At 40.1% G+C, this 13902-nt stretch overlaps 1 protein-coding gene across 1 annotated transcript in view; it reads right to left on the bottom strand.

The window, feature by feature from the left end:
* Positions 1–1796: 1796 nt before the first annotated feature.
* The window catches only part of LOC137261308 (CD9 antigen-like), a 14990-nt gene continuing 2884 nt past the window's right edge, over positions 1797–13902 (bottom strand). The window contains exons 2-7 of the mRNA XM_067799037.1: positions 12659–12859; positions 7436–7510; positions 7130–7219; positions 5330–5419; positions 4980–5063; positions 1797–3540 (exon numbers count right to left, since the gene is read on the bottom strand). Coding sequence (XP_067655138.1) covers positions 3484–3540; positions 4980–5063; positions 5330–5419; positions 7130–7219; positions 7436–7510; positions 12659–12859 — 597 coding nt within the window. The 3' untranslated portion in view covers positions 1797–3483. The remainder of the gene's footprint in view (positions 3541–4979; positions 5064–5329; positions 5420–7129; positions 7220–7435; positions 7511–12658; positions 12860–13902) is intronic.

Raw genomic sequence — 13902 nt, 5'->3', positions numbered from 1 at the left:
GAAATGGGTATAGACTGTGGCGCTTGGTCTCGACGAAATGTCTCTGGTTATGCTTGACTTGTTCTCTGTACGGCCGTTCATAGTATAGATTTTCAACAAAACGGTAGGGTACAATAACCGTGTGAATATGTATGCTATTCAGCATTGCCTTACTACACAAGGACACAATTTTGATGTCCAATGCAATATACATAATTGTTGAACCCCGCACGCAGCAATAGTCCAGCTGTATGGTTTAGGCTTATAAATGTGAACGACGGCATGAGCATCGCGACAGGATACAATGGCACGCCAGCCAAGTCAGCTAGCAACCCTGAACACCCGATCCCATTAGTCGCCACGTGCAGTTTCGACAGGCATATCTTTCTGTCATTGTAGCCTGGATCGTAACTGGTTTGCAGACATGTAATTACGAATATAATTGTGACTCATTCCGCGAGGGTTGCTTTACGCCTCGTCTTAAATTCGAACACTGTAACCAGCACCCTCAGAGTTAGGCACCTAGATCGCTCAGCCACCGCGACTTCATGTGACTTCTCTGAGGGTGCGAGTTCGAATCCTGGATGGGACTCACCCCCACCCCCACCCCCACCCCCCACCCCCACCCCCCAAAAAAAGTACTAGAATTTGTGCTTTACTAAGAAAGTGAAATCCCAAATATGACATTTTTTGTATTTGTGTATTTTATCAGCATAGAAATTAATCACTATTATCATTATATTACGGATAAGAGGTAGTTGTTGGTTTTGTAGTTGTTATTTTTAGTGTAAATACCGCCCTCTTTTTAGCTGTTTTGTGACCTTTGCTTTCATGCTTTGTCTTTTTCCAGGGACGGAATTTAAGAGTATTTCTACCCTTCCGCGTTCTGTTGTTGTTGTTTTGTTGTTGTTGTTGTTGTTGTTGTTGCTGCTGCTGCTGCTGTTGATTGTTTGATCTGTATTATTGTTGGGGTTTTTTTGCCTTTTTTAATCTTAGTTCATGTAGTTAGTCGTTTTGTTTGTTTGTTTTGAAGGGAGCCATATTGGTTAAAGCGATCGCTCGTCACGCGTAAAGCCGAGGGTAATTTTCCCCTTATGGGTACACTGTGTGATCCCATTTGTAGTGTCCCCCGTTGTGATATTGATGGCATATTGCTAAAAGCGTAGTAAAACCATACTCACTCACACTTTCTTTGAAACGGCCCAAAGGCATTTACAGACTGACACGCTCTCCTCTCATCTCCTTTACTGCAGTGCATGGGAATCATGGCTAGGATTTCGTTGTTCTTGGTGCGATCCCGATGTATCAGTAGTGTCCAATCCCAATTTCCTACTCATAAGAAATAACGTGAAAAACGGACCAGTTTTACGATTCTACCATTGTCATGCGTGTGCGTATTTGTGATATCTTAGGGTGATGGATGGATTGTCTAGTCCAGACTCGATTATTTGCAGACCGCAAACATATATCGATAATATTGCTGAGTTCGGCGTAAAAGTAAACTCACTCACTAAAAAAACATGGGGGTTGTCTAAATAGGCGCCCTAAGGGATCAGGTGGTCATTTTCGTGGGTTTGGTCAGTGGTCTTAACACAAGGTGGGTCATCGTTCGTGAATTATTACACGGGGTTAGCAACATTCAAACGAAATCCTGTTGTTGGACAGCCATCTTGAAAGACCTATGCGTATGTTTATGTACACGTAACAGAACAAGAGGGTCAAGTTGTACCCGACGTTGAAAGCATTGGTGAGTTCGTAAATAGCTTTGCATTTCACAATGCTGTAGACAATGAAGCGATAAAGTGAAAACCAGTGTGTACATTCTTACAATAAACACATTTATTCAACGAGGGCTCTGACAGAGGAATACGATGAGATATACAGGTGGCACATATGAAAGTAAAAAAGTAGGCAAAACAGCAGACAAATCTAAGAACACTTTTTATTCTTCCCTAGATTATTTACGTTACCTTATCTTCCCCTTGTCTTGATTCATGTAATTCTTGTACATGTACGCGTATATATCAAAATAATTAACTTTAGTTCATAAAACACTGAATTCAGTGTTAATAATTTGGTAAAAGGAAATTGATAATAAAACGTGATAATTCTTGGGAAAAGTATCCCCTTTTCTGCCTTTCTAAAGCCATCTATTCTACTTTCAGTTCGATAAAAACACTGAGAAACAACCTGATGTATACTAACCAGACAAGTTATTAATAGCATCTATTAACTAACAAACAATGAAAGTGATAAAAACATGCTAAACGTTCTAGAGCATCAAGTAACAAATTTGTCATGCAGTGTATTTTGAAAATCAAACGTAGTATTTACTTGCGGCTATCCTTGTACTGTTTTTGTTCAGTTTTTGTTTCTGCTTTGGGGAGTCGTTTTGTTTTGTTTTGTTTTCTTCATATTATTTGTTTATTTTTAACCTGTACATTATTAACCAAAACAGAACATTCTTTACTCCCGGTTCATGTGGAAAGATAGTTCATGTATTAGATTCATAGCGACGTATTTTTATTGGTATTTTCTACATCAACAGATATTTGACATTTCGTAAGTAAAAGGCATTTTACCCAACGATCAACTGCAAATGTACATTGTACCTAATCGACGTCGAGATCACCACTGGATGCCTCTACATATAAGCTCCATTCTGTCGCTCTGAAAATTACACGCGAACTGTTTGGTGCTAACGTTGATATTTGGTTGAGTTCAGTATTTGGAGTGGGGTTTCGATTTAAGTCCAGGAACCGCCCATAAAACCCTGTAACATAATTATGACCCTGCGTATTCTCAAACCCTGTTCCTTCACATCACAGCCTGTTCCTTAACATCAAAGCCTGTTCCTTAACATCAAAGCCTGTTCCTTAACATCAAACCCGGTTCCTTAACACCTATCTGCATTACGACTTTGACAGGCATTGAGGATGTGTAGCACCATTGTTTCGTGGGACAACATTAAGCAGGCGCCTCTAAAGAAAATGAAGCAAGACACTCAAAGTTTAGTTTTACAACGCACGTCACTATTATGAAGTCACACCGTCCTTTGTGACGTAAACGTTGTGACATCACAGTCGGGTTCAGAAAAGAGCACATCGCTCCCACAATTATCTATTGAGATCTGATACCTCAGTTTGACCAATCAGGTAATTCCAAGCTGGAAAACAAACATTAATCACAAACCCTCCTAGGAATCTTCTGTCTGTTGGCGATACTTGCCATTTTAATCTTGGTCTTCGTTCATGCACCTTGGCAAATTTCTGTACTGAGATAAATACTGAACATAGATTTCGTGATTCACTGAATTGTTTACTGGATCTTTGAGTATTCCTCGAAACTATTGCAAATGCTTGTACTTTTCCTCATTCACTCTTGGAGAAATACTGCTTAGAGCGCGATTCCTTGATTTTCTAAAAGAGGGTGAAACTATTTTTCTACGTTCGATGCCAGGATTCTCAGCGTTCGTCGCTATATCTGCCTCTTGCCGAATGTCTCTCATCCACTCTTTCTTATGGCACAACAGTAGCACATGGACAAGGCCATTCCTAGCATCTGTAAAATGAATGGAAAGTGAAGGATTGGTGACATGGAAGTACATAAATATATACTCAATCTTTATAAAATGTAGGGGAACCTGAACTTTGAAATCTGGTAGAAAGAAAACACATTGAGGAACATTGCAATGTCATTTATCTTGTGTATGCAACATCATTTCACTTTATCACCACACGCAAACACAATGCATGGGAGGCATGTGGACATGGTGGGAGCCTCCTACACGTACATGGAGAGTCATTATGAATCTTGACGTTTTCTGGCAGGTCGATAAATCACTGTAGACCATTTTTTCCGATAATTTGCTCGCATGGTCAGGCTTTTCAGGGTCAAATCACACACTACAGACTGAAAATTGTAAACCTGAAATTATCATGTCACACTCCAGTCACCTTACAAGCGGGATAACTGATCGAACAGCTTTGCTTTGAATGAAATCCATGTGGTGATGCATTCTCAAAACATCCATTATTATTGTCATCAACAGTGATTCAATCCCATATATCTCCCAATCGTACACTGAAAGTACAGTTTCCCTACATGCAATAACATTCATATATGAATACGGGTGGTAGGGTAGCATAGTAGTTAAACCGTCCGGTCGTCACGTCGAAAACACGGGTTCGATTCCCCACATGGATACTACGTGAGGAGCCCATTACAAATGTCCCCCGTCGTGATATTGCTGCAAAATATCCATGAGCGACGTGAACCCATACTCGTTCACTCATAGATGAATATATTAACATTTTACAGTCCATTGTGATTTGATTACGTGGTTGACATAATTGATGTAATTGCTCAACACAAACCACATAATGTATATAAAACCAACGTAAAAATAATTAATCACGACTTTTTTTCTGAATTAGCTTCCACTTAAAAAAAGCAAAGTAGTCGTAAACATGTGCATGGTAACTGATGAACATTAACGACATTGCGAACTGACAAGCTTATTCCATGAACAAATGTGTACGGAGATGTTTTGGTTCGCTGGTTTCCGAGCGTTAAAGACACTTCGTGTACACTGAAAAATTATTGAACCAGTCCAGAAAAGAGGTTACTGAAGTTACCGTAAACTTATCCATAAAGGTCATGTATTTCACAGTATATGAACCATATTTAACATTTCATCCAACACATTCTGTCACGCAAATGGCCTTGGTGAACCAAGACTTGATAGTCTTTATTATAAACACAGATGTGTGAAATATATAGTGAGTCACTGTAAATAATATTTCATCAATACCACGGCGATGACACCATAAATGGGCTTCACACATTCTGCCTATGTAGGGAATCGAACGCGGGTTTTCGGCGTGATGAGAGAACGCTTTAACCACTTGGCTACCCCACCGCACCGTGAAATATACCGGAGTTAAAAGTAATGTGGCTCAATGTGGAACAATGAATGTTGTCGCAATTTATTCACTCACCATGATGAAAGCAGCACCAAATGAAATCCCGGCAGTCACCATGAGGTTAGGGGACAGTTTTTTGAAAAACGCGTCCGAACAAGGCTGTGAATTAGAAATAGAAGTAGAAGTGTATACTTCAAACAGTCATATGGAAATATGTTTTGTACATAAGCCATCATGTGTAACAGGTTCAAAATTCCCAATCGAATATTGAAGTGCTAGGGGACAAAAAGCATATTGAAGATTGTCAGTCAGTAGTTTTTAAATAAACGTGAGAACACCATTTTATAATGTTCAGGCTTGAAGTGCATATCGTGGTTCTGCTGTAGTCATATGAATAGTAATGAATCGTTCCTGAAAAAACATACCTTCGCATAATTATCTAGTTTGCAGTTGTTTTGAGCCAGTCTGGTCACTGGATAATCAGTAAGGCCGGTTTTAGCTCCGCAGCAATCAAACTGAAACATTAAGTATCATCATCATCGTCGTCGTCGTCAGTGTCATTATTGTTGTTACCGTGAACCATGATCATGCATAATCTTCTTTATCATTATACTCATCATCATCACCATAATTCTCATCATCGTCATCATCACCACCATCATCATCGTCATCAGCATCATCGTCGTCGTCGTCGTCAGTGTTATTATTGATGTTACATTGAACCATGATCATGCATATACTTCTTTATCATCATACTCATCTCTACCACCAAAATCCTCATCATTATAACCATCACCACCATCATCATAGTCATCTTCACCACAATCATCATCATCATCATCATCATCACACCACATCATCATCACCACTATCATCATCGTCATCATCACCACCATCATCATCGTCATCATCACCACCATCATCATCGTCATCATCACCACCATCATCATAGTCATCTTCACCACAATCATCATCATCATCATCATCATCACCACTATCATCATCGTCATCATCACCACCATCATCATCGTCATCATCACCACCATCATCATCATCATCATCATCATCACACCACATCATCATCATCATCACACCACATCATCATCACCACTATCATCATCGTCATCATCACCACCATCATCATCGTCATCATCACCACCATCATCATCGTCATCATCACCACCATCATCATCATCATCATCATCATCACACCACATCATCATCACCACTATCATCATCGTCATCATCACCACCATCATCATCGTCATCAGCATCATCGTCGTCGTCGTCAGTGTTATTATTGATGTTACATTGAACCATGATCATGCATATACTTCTTTATCATCATACTCATCTCTACCACCAAAATCCTCATCATTATAACCATCACCACCATCATCATAGTCATCTTCACCACAATCATCATCATCATCATCATCATCACACCACATCATCATCACCACTATCATCATCGTCATCATCACCACCATCATCATAGTCATCTTCACCACAATCATCATCATCATCATCATCATCACACCACATCATCATCACCACTATCATCATCGTCATCATCACCACCATCATCATCGTCATCATCACCACCATCATCATCATCATCATCATCATCACACCACATCATCATCACCACTATCATCATCGTCATCATCACCACCATCATCATCGTCATCATCACCACCATCATCATCGTCATCATCACCACCATCATCATCATCATCATCATCATCATCACACCACATCATCATCATCACACCACATCATCATCACCACTATCATCATCGTCATCATCACCACCATCATCATCGTCATCATCACCACCATCATCATCGTCATCATCACCACCATCATCATCGTCATCACCACTATCATCATCGTCATCATCACCACCATCATCATCGTCATTATCACCATCATCATCGTCATCATCACCAACTTTTCCAGCTTCACCATTATCATCATCTGTGTCGTTGTTATTACTGTGATGATACATATACCTCTTCCTCATCACAATCATCATCACCGGTATAATTATTATCATCATTGTTTTCTTGATAAAACATTATATACCTCTTTATCATCATCATGATAGCTATTTTATCATTATTGGTATTGTCTCCGTGGTATGAACATTGGTTGTTAAACATATAGTAAGCACCTGTCCCCTTCATTCAGCTGTGAATTCATCCGAAGATCATATACGTTACCGCATTCTGTAAATTCTCCATGTACGACTTCGACTCTTCACTATTGTCCTGCACCTTCGTCATTAGGTAATCGCCGAACGATTCCTTCACCTACAATCAACAGTAAGAGTAAGAAATTAGATACATACACATAATTAGACATGGCCATGCACTCACTCTCTCTCTCTCTCTCTCTCTCTCTCCCCCTCTCTCTCTCTCCTATCCATTTCGCTATCTTTCTCGGTCTGTCTATCCATCAGTCTATCTGTCTGTCTGTCAGTCGATCTATCTAACTCTTTAGCTCTAATTTGATGTAATGTTACTCACCACATTCATCTGCGTCAAGACGATCACACCTATTGCGATGAGAATGAGTGTGATGATAAACAAGCCTATGAAGAACTGAAATGATAAAGATATCACCATCATCATCAACATCCAGACATCAGTATCGCCAAAGGTCCTCCTTCTAGGCTGAGTTAAGGACCCTAAGGGTGCCTTTTTCACAATCATCGTAAAATGAAAGATAGCACACAAACAATCCTCTAAGAGTTCAATAGCCATGATTGTCTGTTTCACGTCTTCACCTGACATGTTACAGTGTAACGAGCGTGAAGATGAAGAAGTTCAACGCGTTTGGTGCGTTATGCTCATCACTGGTAACATTATATCTTACAAAAAGAGTAATACTTGCAGCAACTTGTAATATCCCTTGATGTAATTGTAATAAAAACGTAAACTGTAATAAAAAAGATAGCTAAATTGTGACTATTTAAGTTGAAATAGCATGAAATAACTGTTTACGTAATTGCAATTGCTTGGTAGCCGAGAACACATTTTATCCAGTTTTATATGAAGATGTACTAGCGTAATTAAACCTGCACCAACTGGTGTAGGAAATAGTGCTAATTTTTAAGTTTACAGGGACATATTTTTGTTTTCTTTGTTTGGATGGGCATTATTGCGATATCTCAGAAACTAATGGATGGAATGTGTTCGCATATTGCTATGAAGGCATCCAATGACAGTTCAGGTGACATTAATATAATTTTCAGAGTCACACAGGGGATTATTGCGAAAACCAGACATCGACATATGGCGGTGAGTGACAGCCACGTTTGTGACAAAACACTTCTTAATTACGGATTTTCAAAACTGCTTTAGCAGCTGGGTTCTATAATTAATTCTACTAGTTGTGAAATTATTTGTCTCATAAATTGTGATTATTTATGTATATTTTGAACATAAAAGTTAATTACTTTTCATTGTGGAGTTATTTTAAATGTTGACCCATGTCATATTTTGGGAGCATTAAATTCAATAAGTTAATGTTAATGCATTTTGAAGTTGACATGTGACTTATTCAGGATATTGATTGTTTAAGCTTTGAAACGTATGTAAACTCACGTGCAAAAGAAACGTCCTCTTGTGTTTTCAACTCATAAATATAAAAGAACAAAACACTTCCAATGTTTAATATTATGAACATATTGTATAAGTAACTTGTTAACAGAACTCGTAAAACACAAAAGCAGTTTTGGACGGATTTACAGATGGATGTCTTGACTAGGGGTCTATTGTCCTGTATTCGGTCAGCTGGTACAACATGAATCGCATTGCTCGATCACTAAAACGTCCTAATATCGGGTGTGTCCCCCTCGTGATGCAACAAATGACACAACACGACGTCGCATAGAGTTGGTAAGTCGCCTGATCACGTGAATAGGGATCTGTCGCCATTCGTCCTGCAAAGCACGACCCAAATCCTGTACTGTCACTGACGGCTTCTGACGTTGACGGATACGGCGCCTGAGGTGGTCCCACAAGTGTTCGATCGGGGACATATCCGGTGATCTCGCTGGCCAAGGCAGAAGATGCACATTGTTGGTGTTGAGGAAGTTCCTTGTAATGACAGCAGTGTGGGGTGTGGCGTTGTCATGCTGGAACAAGGTTCTTGGGTTCTGGTGGAGCCATGGAACAACGACAGGCTGTAGAACCTCATCAATATACCGGCGTGCTGTCAGGTTACCACGAATGATAACCAGATCCGTCTTCCTGTCCCCACAGATGCCGCCCCATACCATACAACTTTCGCCGCCATAAGGCTCCACCTCCGTGACGCAACAACGTGACGTTCTCTCACCCCGCCGCCTGTATACACGCACACGACCGTCTGCTTTGTTAAGCTGGAACCTGCTCTCGTCGGTGAAGAGCACACGGCTTCAATGTCGTTGCTGCCATTGACGAACTGTCCTCGCCCAAGCCAGCCTGCGACGAATTTGATCCGTTAACGTCATCCCTCTGAACGGCCGATAGGATCGAATGCCATGTCGACGCAGTCGCCTGGTCACTGTCCATCTGCTGATTGGGTGGTTCAGGAAGTGGGCAGCCAATGACGTCATGGTGAGGAATCTGTTCCTCAGGTGAAGCACCCGAAAATACCTGTCTTCGTTGGGGGTGTTCACCCTTGGTCTGCCGCTTCTGGGCCGATCTGCTGTCCTGCCTGTCTGCCTGTCTGCCTGTCTGCCTGTATCGTGACAACAGTCTCCCGATTGTTTTCTTGGAGCGGTTCATGATTGTGGCGACGTGGTCAGGGGTAGCGCCAAGTCGCAGCATCCCAAATGCTCTCTGCTCTGACGTTAACCGCGGCATGTTCTTTGTTTCAGACTGATGAAGCCAATGCCCATGAACATTTCTAAGGCTGTTTTATATCCCAGAATCATACGGGTACTTTTCTGTACATATGGGAAATTTTACTGATGAAAGTCATTTTTCTCGCCTAGCACGTGCATTCCATGCACTGTTTGTGTCATGTCGTCGAATTCAGTGTTCAGGTGATCTGTTCCTGGTACTGATTTATGTTCATGGTCATAGAACAGAAAATGACACATAAAAATATTTTGGTTTCTTTTCCACGTGAGTTTATATTCGTTTTCATTAAGGAATTATTTTCAATGTTGACGCAAGGACATAATTGAACTCAATTTGATGGTTTCAACATACGTGGATGTTGATTTATCTTAAAGTTTCGATCATGCATTCATATGTTTCATTGTCACAGTTTAACCTGATTCGCATTATTTTCTTCAGCATATGACTATTTGTTAAGTATACATTTGTTAAGGATATCACGAATGGCTAGCCCCCCGTTATTCCTTGTCACGTGGCAATCAGTCAGTCTACTCATTTGTTGCCCTGATTGAAGCATTTAAAATATGAAACAGGAAATATATTGAACCATTGCTTCAAGCAGTCGATCATAGGTACTCGTTATCAAAATACTGTGAAGCATTCTATAAGGCATACAATGTAAGTTGACACCTTAACTGTTAGGAGTATACTAAAGGAAACCATTAGTTTCGTCCTGCAAATACAAGAAACAAATCAACGGGATACATTAACCTCAAAGAAAGTATAGACTAAATCATTTCAGGAAGTTTCTGTAAAACTTAATTTATTCAAAGGACTTATTTGGTTCAATATATGTACAAAGTGCACCAAACTTCTATCCGCTTTTGTCTATATAATGTACTCAGTAATTTATCATAAACCCCTCTGCGAGCAGGACCTTTAATTCTCACACGCTATCAATACATGTCAGTTAACACCTCCCTACGTCGGCGAATCTTACGTATGAACATGTCCATGAAAAACCTTGCACAAAGTGGCGTAATGACCCTGACTGATATGGTCAGTCGGGGAGACCAAACAAGGAGACCAACCAGAGTGACCAACCAAGGAGACCAACCAGCGAGACCAACCAACGAAACCACTCATGGGAACCAAGCATGGAAACTGTATGTACCATTTCGACAATTATGCCCCAACCAGAATAAAATAGGGCTGCTGCTGTCTCCATCTCCATCTGACTCTTGTCTTCCCCCCGTCTCTTGTCCACCATCTTGAACTACCACCCGAGAGCTACGACAACGGAAGCTATTGGACAATAATAAGGATGCTCATAATCTACAAAGGCAAACATATCGGGGGCATTTGTTTCATACGGTATGCACCGTGTAAAATATCACTTTGTCACGATGATATGACATCATGAACAATGTTATGACGTCACGTTGCTTCAAAGAAGCCGCTTTCTAAATACAGCGATGACAGGGAGGTTGTATTTGCTGGAAAGTAGATTCTGCTGTATTTTCCTCAATTAAAGACTTTGGTATGAATACAGTTTTATAAATTATATTCGTGACCATAAAATGCTGTTTTCACGATCTAAATATCGGCATATCCCTTAGTCTGGAAAATACCAAACTGCACGTATTTGTGTCGCAAACATGATGTGACGCCAACTTTTATTACAATTTCCTTCAAGGACTATTATAATGTGTTGCACGTGTTACAATTTATGTAGTCATTACAATTTTTCTCAAGTGATATTACAGTTTGAAGCACGTATTACAATTTATGATAAGTGTTATTACAATTTGCTGCAAGTATTACTATATATGGCAAGTTTTATTACAATTTACAAGTATTACAATTTGCTGCAAGTATTACAATATATGGCAAGTGTTATTACAATTTACGACAAGTATTACAATTTGCTGCAAGTGTTACAATTTCCCTTTTCAGTACACTTTACGTCGTCAGACGCCTGCTTCACAAAAATCACTTTCTGCTGTCTCAGTTACATATGTGAACATTGGTGTGTACGAATTCAGTTCAAAACATAGAGCGATATCTTTGAAGTAGTGAAAATGCATCTCATCTAACTCTCTAAATCACACTTGAGGGAGTTAAACAGTTACCTAGCAATACAGCAAGCGAGATTTAATCATTCTCGTTGAAAATACAGGAGTGACCTCTACATTTAGGGCGCATGTTTACTAGTATTTGCTTTAACTCCACACCCAGCAATGTTCCAGCTAACTGACGGCGACAAGACAATCCAGTGACTGACATCATGAGCATCGATCTACGCATCCGAATTCGATGACATGCTTCAACCAGGTCAGAGATCATGTGAAATCATATGTTTAAAGCAATGTTCACCAGTATTTCATTTTAAATGACGGTTGTCTGGAAATATTTGCGTCTGAAACGGATGATCATGTGATTGGTTGTGTGAGGAGTCGGGGTATGATGACACGCTGTCAACAAATTATCACATTCCATGTGGCTGAGTGGGTTAGATCGCAGAGTCTGTATTTCAACGAGACAGCGTAACTCCAAAACATAACACGTTACATTGACCACTTTCTAAGTGGCGATGTCCGTTCGTAGCTTTTGTTCTTAGGAGCCATACCAATTTGCTCTTGTCTGAGGGTGCACAAAGTACGCCATCAAGACAACTATGTTTTATGACAGCCTCGGTGGCGGATTGATATGGATCGTTCAGTATCTGGGTTCGAATCCCTGATGGGCTTTAACCCTAAAAATAACAGGGTCTCTAATTGTGTTAATGGCACTAAATATGATCCAAACCCTATAATTCGTCTCACATAGCATGGGTTGGGAACACGTTGTGAAAAGGATAATTATGTACAAGGGAGTCTAAGCAAGAAGGGATTTACCAAAATGTAACCCATTACTCACCACGACAAGTAGGCACTGGCTCCTTCTGATTGTTCCACAGATTCCAATAATGGCTAACAGGACGATGACAACCCCAACACCGATGAAGACGTAAGAACCAGCATGCAAGGCATTGAAGTTGTCTGAGTTCTCGAAATGTTTACCAGCATTTTCGTCCAGACGTAGCCATATCCCCATGCCTGTCAGACCTAGGCCAATCACCTGCAAGGATACAAGACGTGACATATAAAATACACACCCATTAATAAAATCATCTGATACAATACCAATTAATGCAATATCTCAAACCTGTGCAAGTAAGAATTGATTTAAAAGTAATATTAAATCTATTTAATGTAACCAATTTTATCAACCCTGGAACGAAAGTCCACTACACCCTGGATATAATGTCACCGGTGGTCCGGGAGAAAATGTGGCATTATATCAAGGGTAGCGTTATAACCAAGTAGGACAGCTAGACCAACGAGGTGGTTGAGTTGATGTCCCTCCTAATGGTACCAGTATGAGTAGATAATCCAAGCGTCTGGGGGCTCCAGGTGACTGCTTGTTGCAGGTGACAGGAAGTGTATTGTCACGTGTCATCCTACCTGGGATAGCATGACTACTTAAAGCTTTAATGAGTTTGGTCAATTAATATGTTCTATGCCAATTAAACAGTTGAGGTATGTGTACTACATGCAGCCAGTGCAGTTGACATTATAACCAGGGAAAATTATTTTTGTTCACAAAAACATAAGCGAATGGCATTATATCCAGTTTGGCATTATAACCGAAATATTATACAGGCTCTGTATCGCGTGTGGCATTATATAACTAGGGCCATTATAACCAGGGCGCATTGTATATCCAAGTCTTCTGATGGTCCTTTATTGTATTGTTATTTATAACACCTCACATTAAATGTACCCACCTGGCTTACCTATATTGGACCTTGTAACAATAAACTCCCTACAGAAACAGGTAGATGCTACAATGTTATTAAAGAAGACAGATTATGTACATTGTGTAAAAGTACACAAGGCGATGAATTTCACTTCATTCTATATTCTCCATATGAAAGACATGTAAAAACGTCATTCCTACGAACCTGTAAATACCATCATTAGACATATATATTTCCCCAATGTCTTGTACTCATAAAGCGCCAATGTGAACAATAAGAAACTATGTGAAGACTGATCAACTTATGTTCCCTCAAGCAAATCTGTACTCTGCGTCGCTGTTGTGATCCAGATGTGAATAAA

The sequence above is a fragment of the Haliotis asinina genome, chromosome 14, assembly GCF_037392515.1.
Source record: "Haliotis asinina isolate JCU_RB_2024 chromosome 14, JCU_Hal_asi_v2, whole genome shotgun sequence".
Lineage (NCBI taxonomy): Eukaryota > Metazoa > Mollusca > Gastropoda > Lepetellida > Haliotidae > Haliotis > Haliotis asinina.
This window is presented reverse-complemented; position numbering and strand designations above follow the sequence as displayed.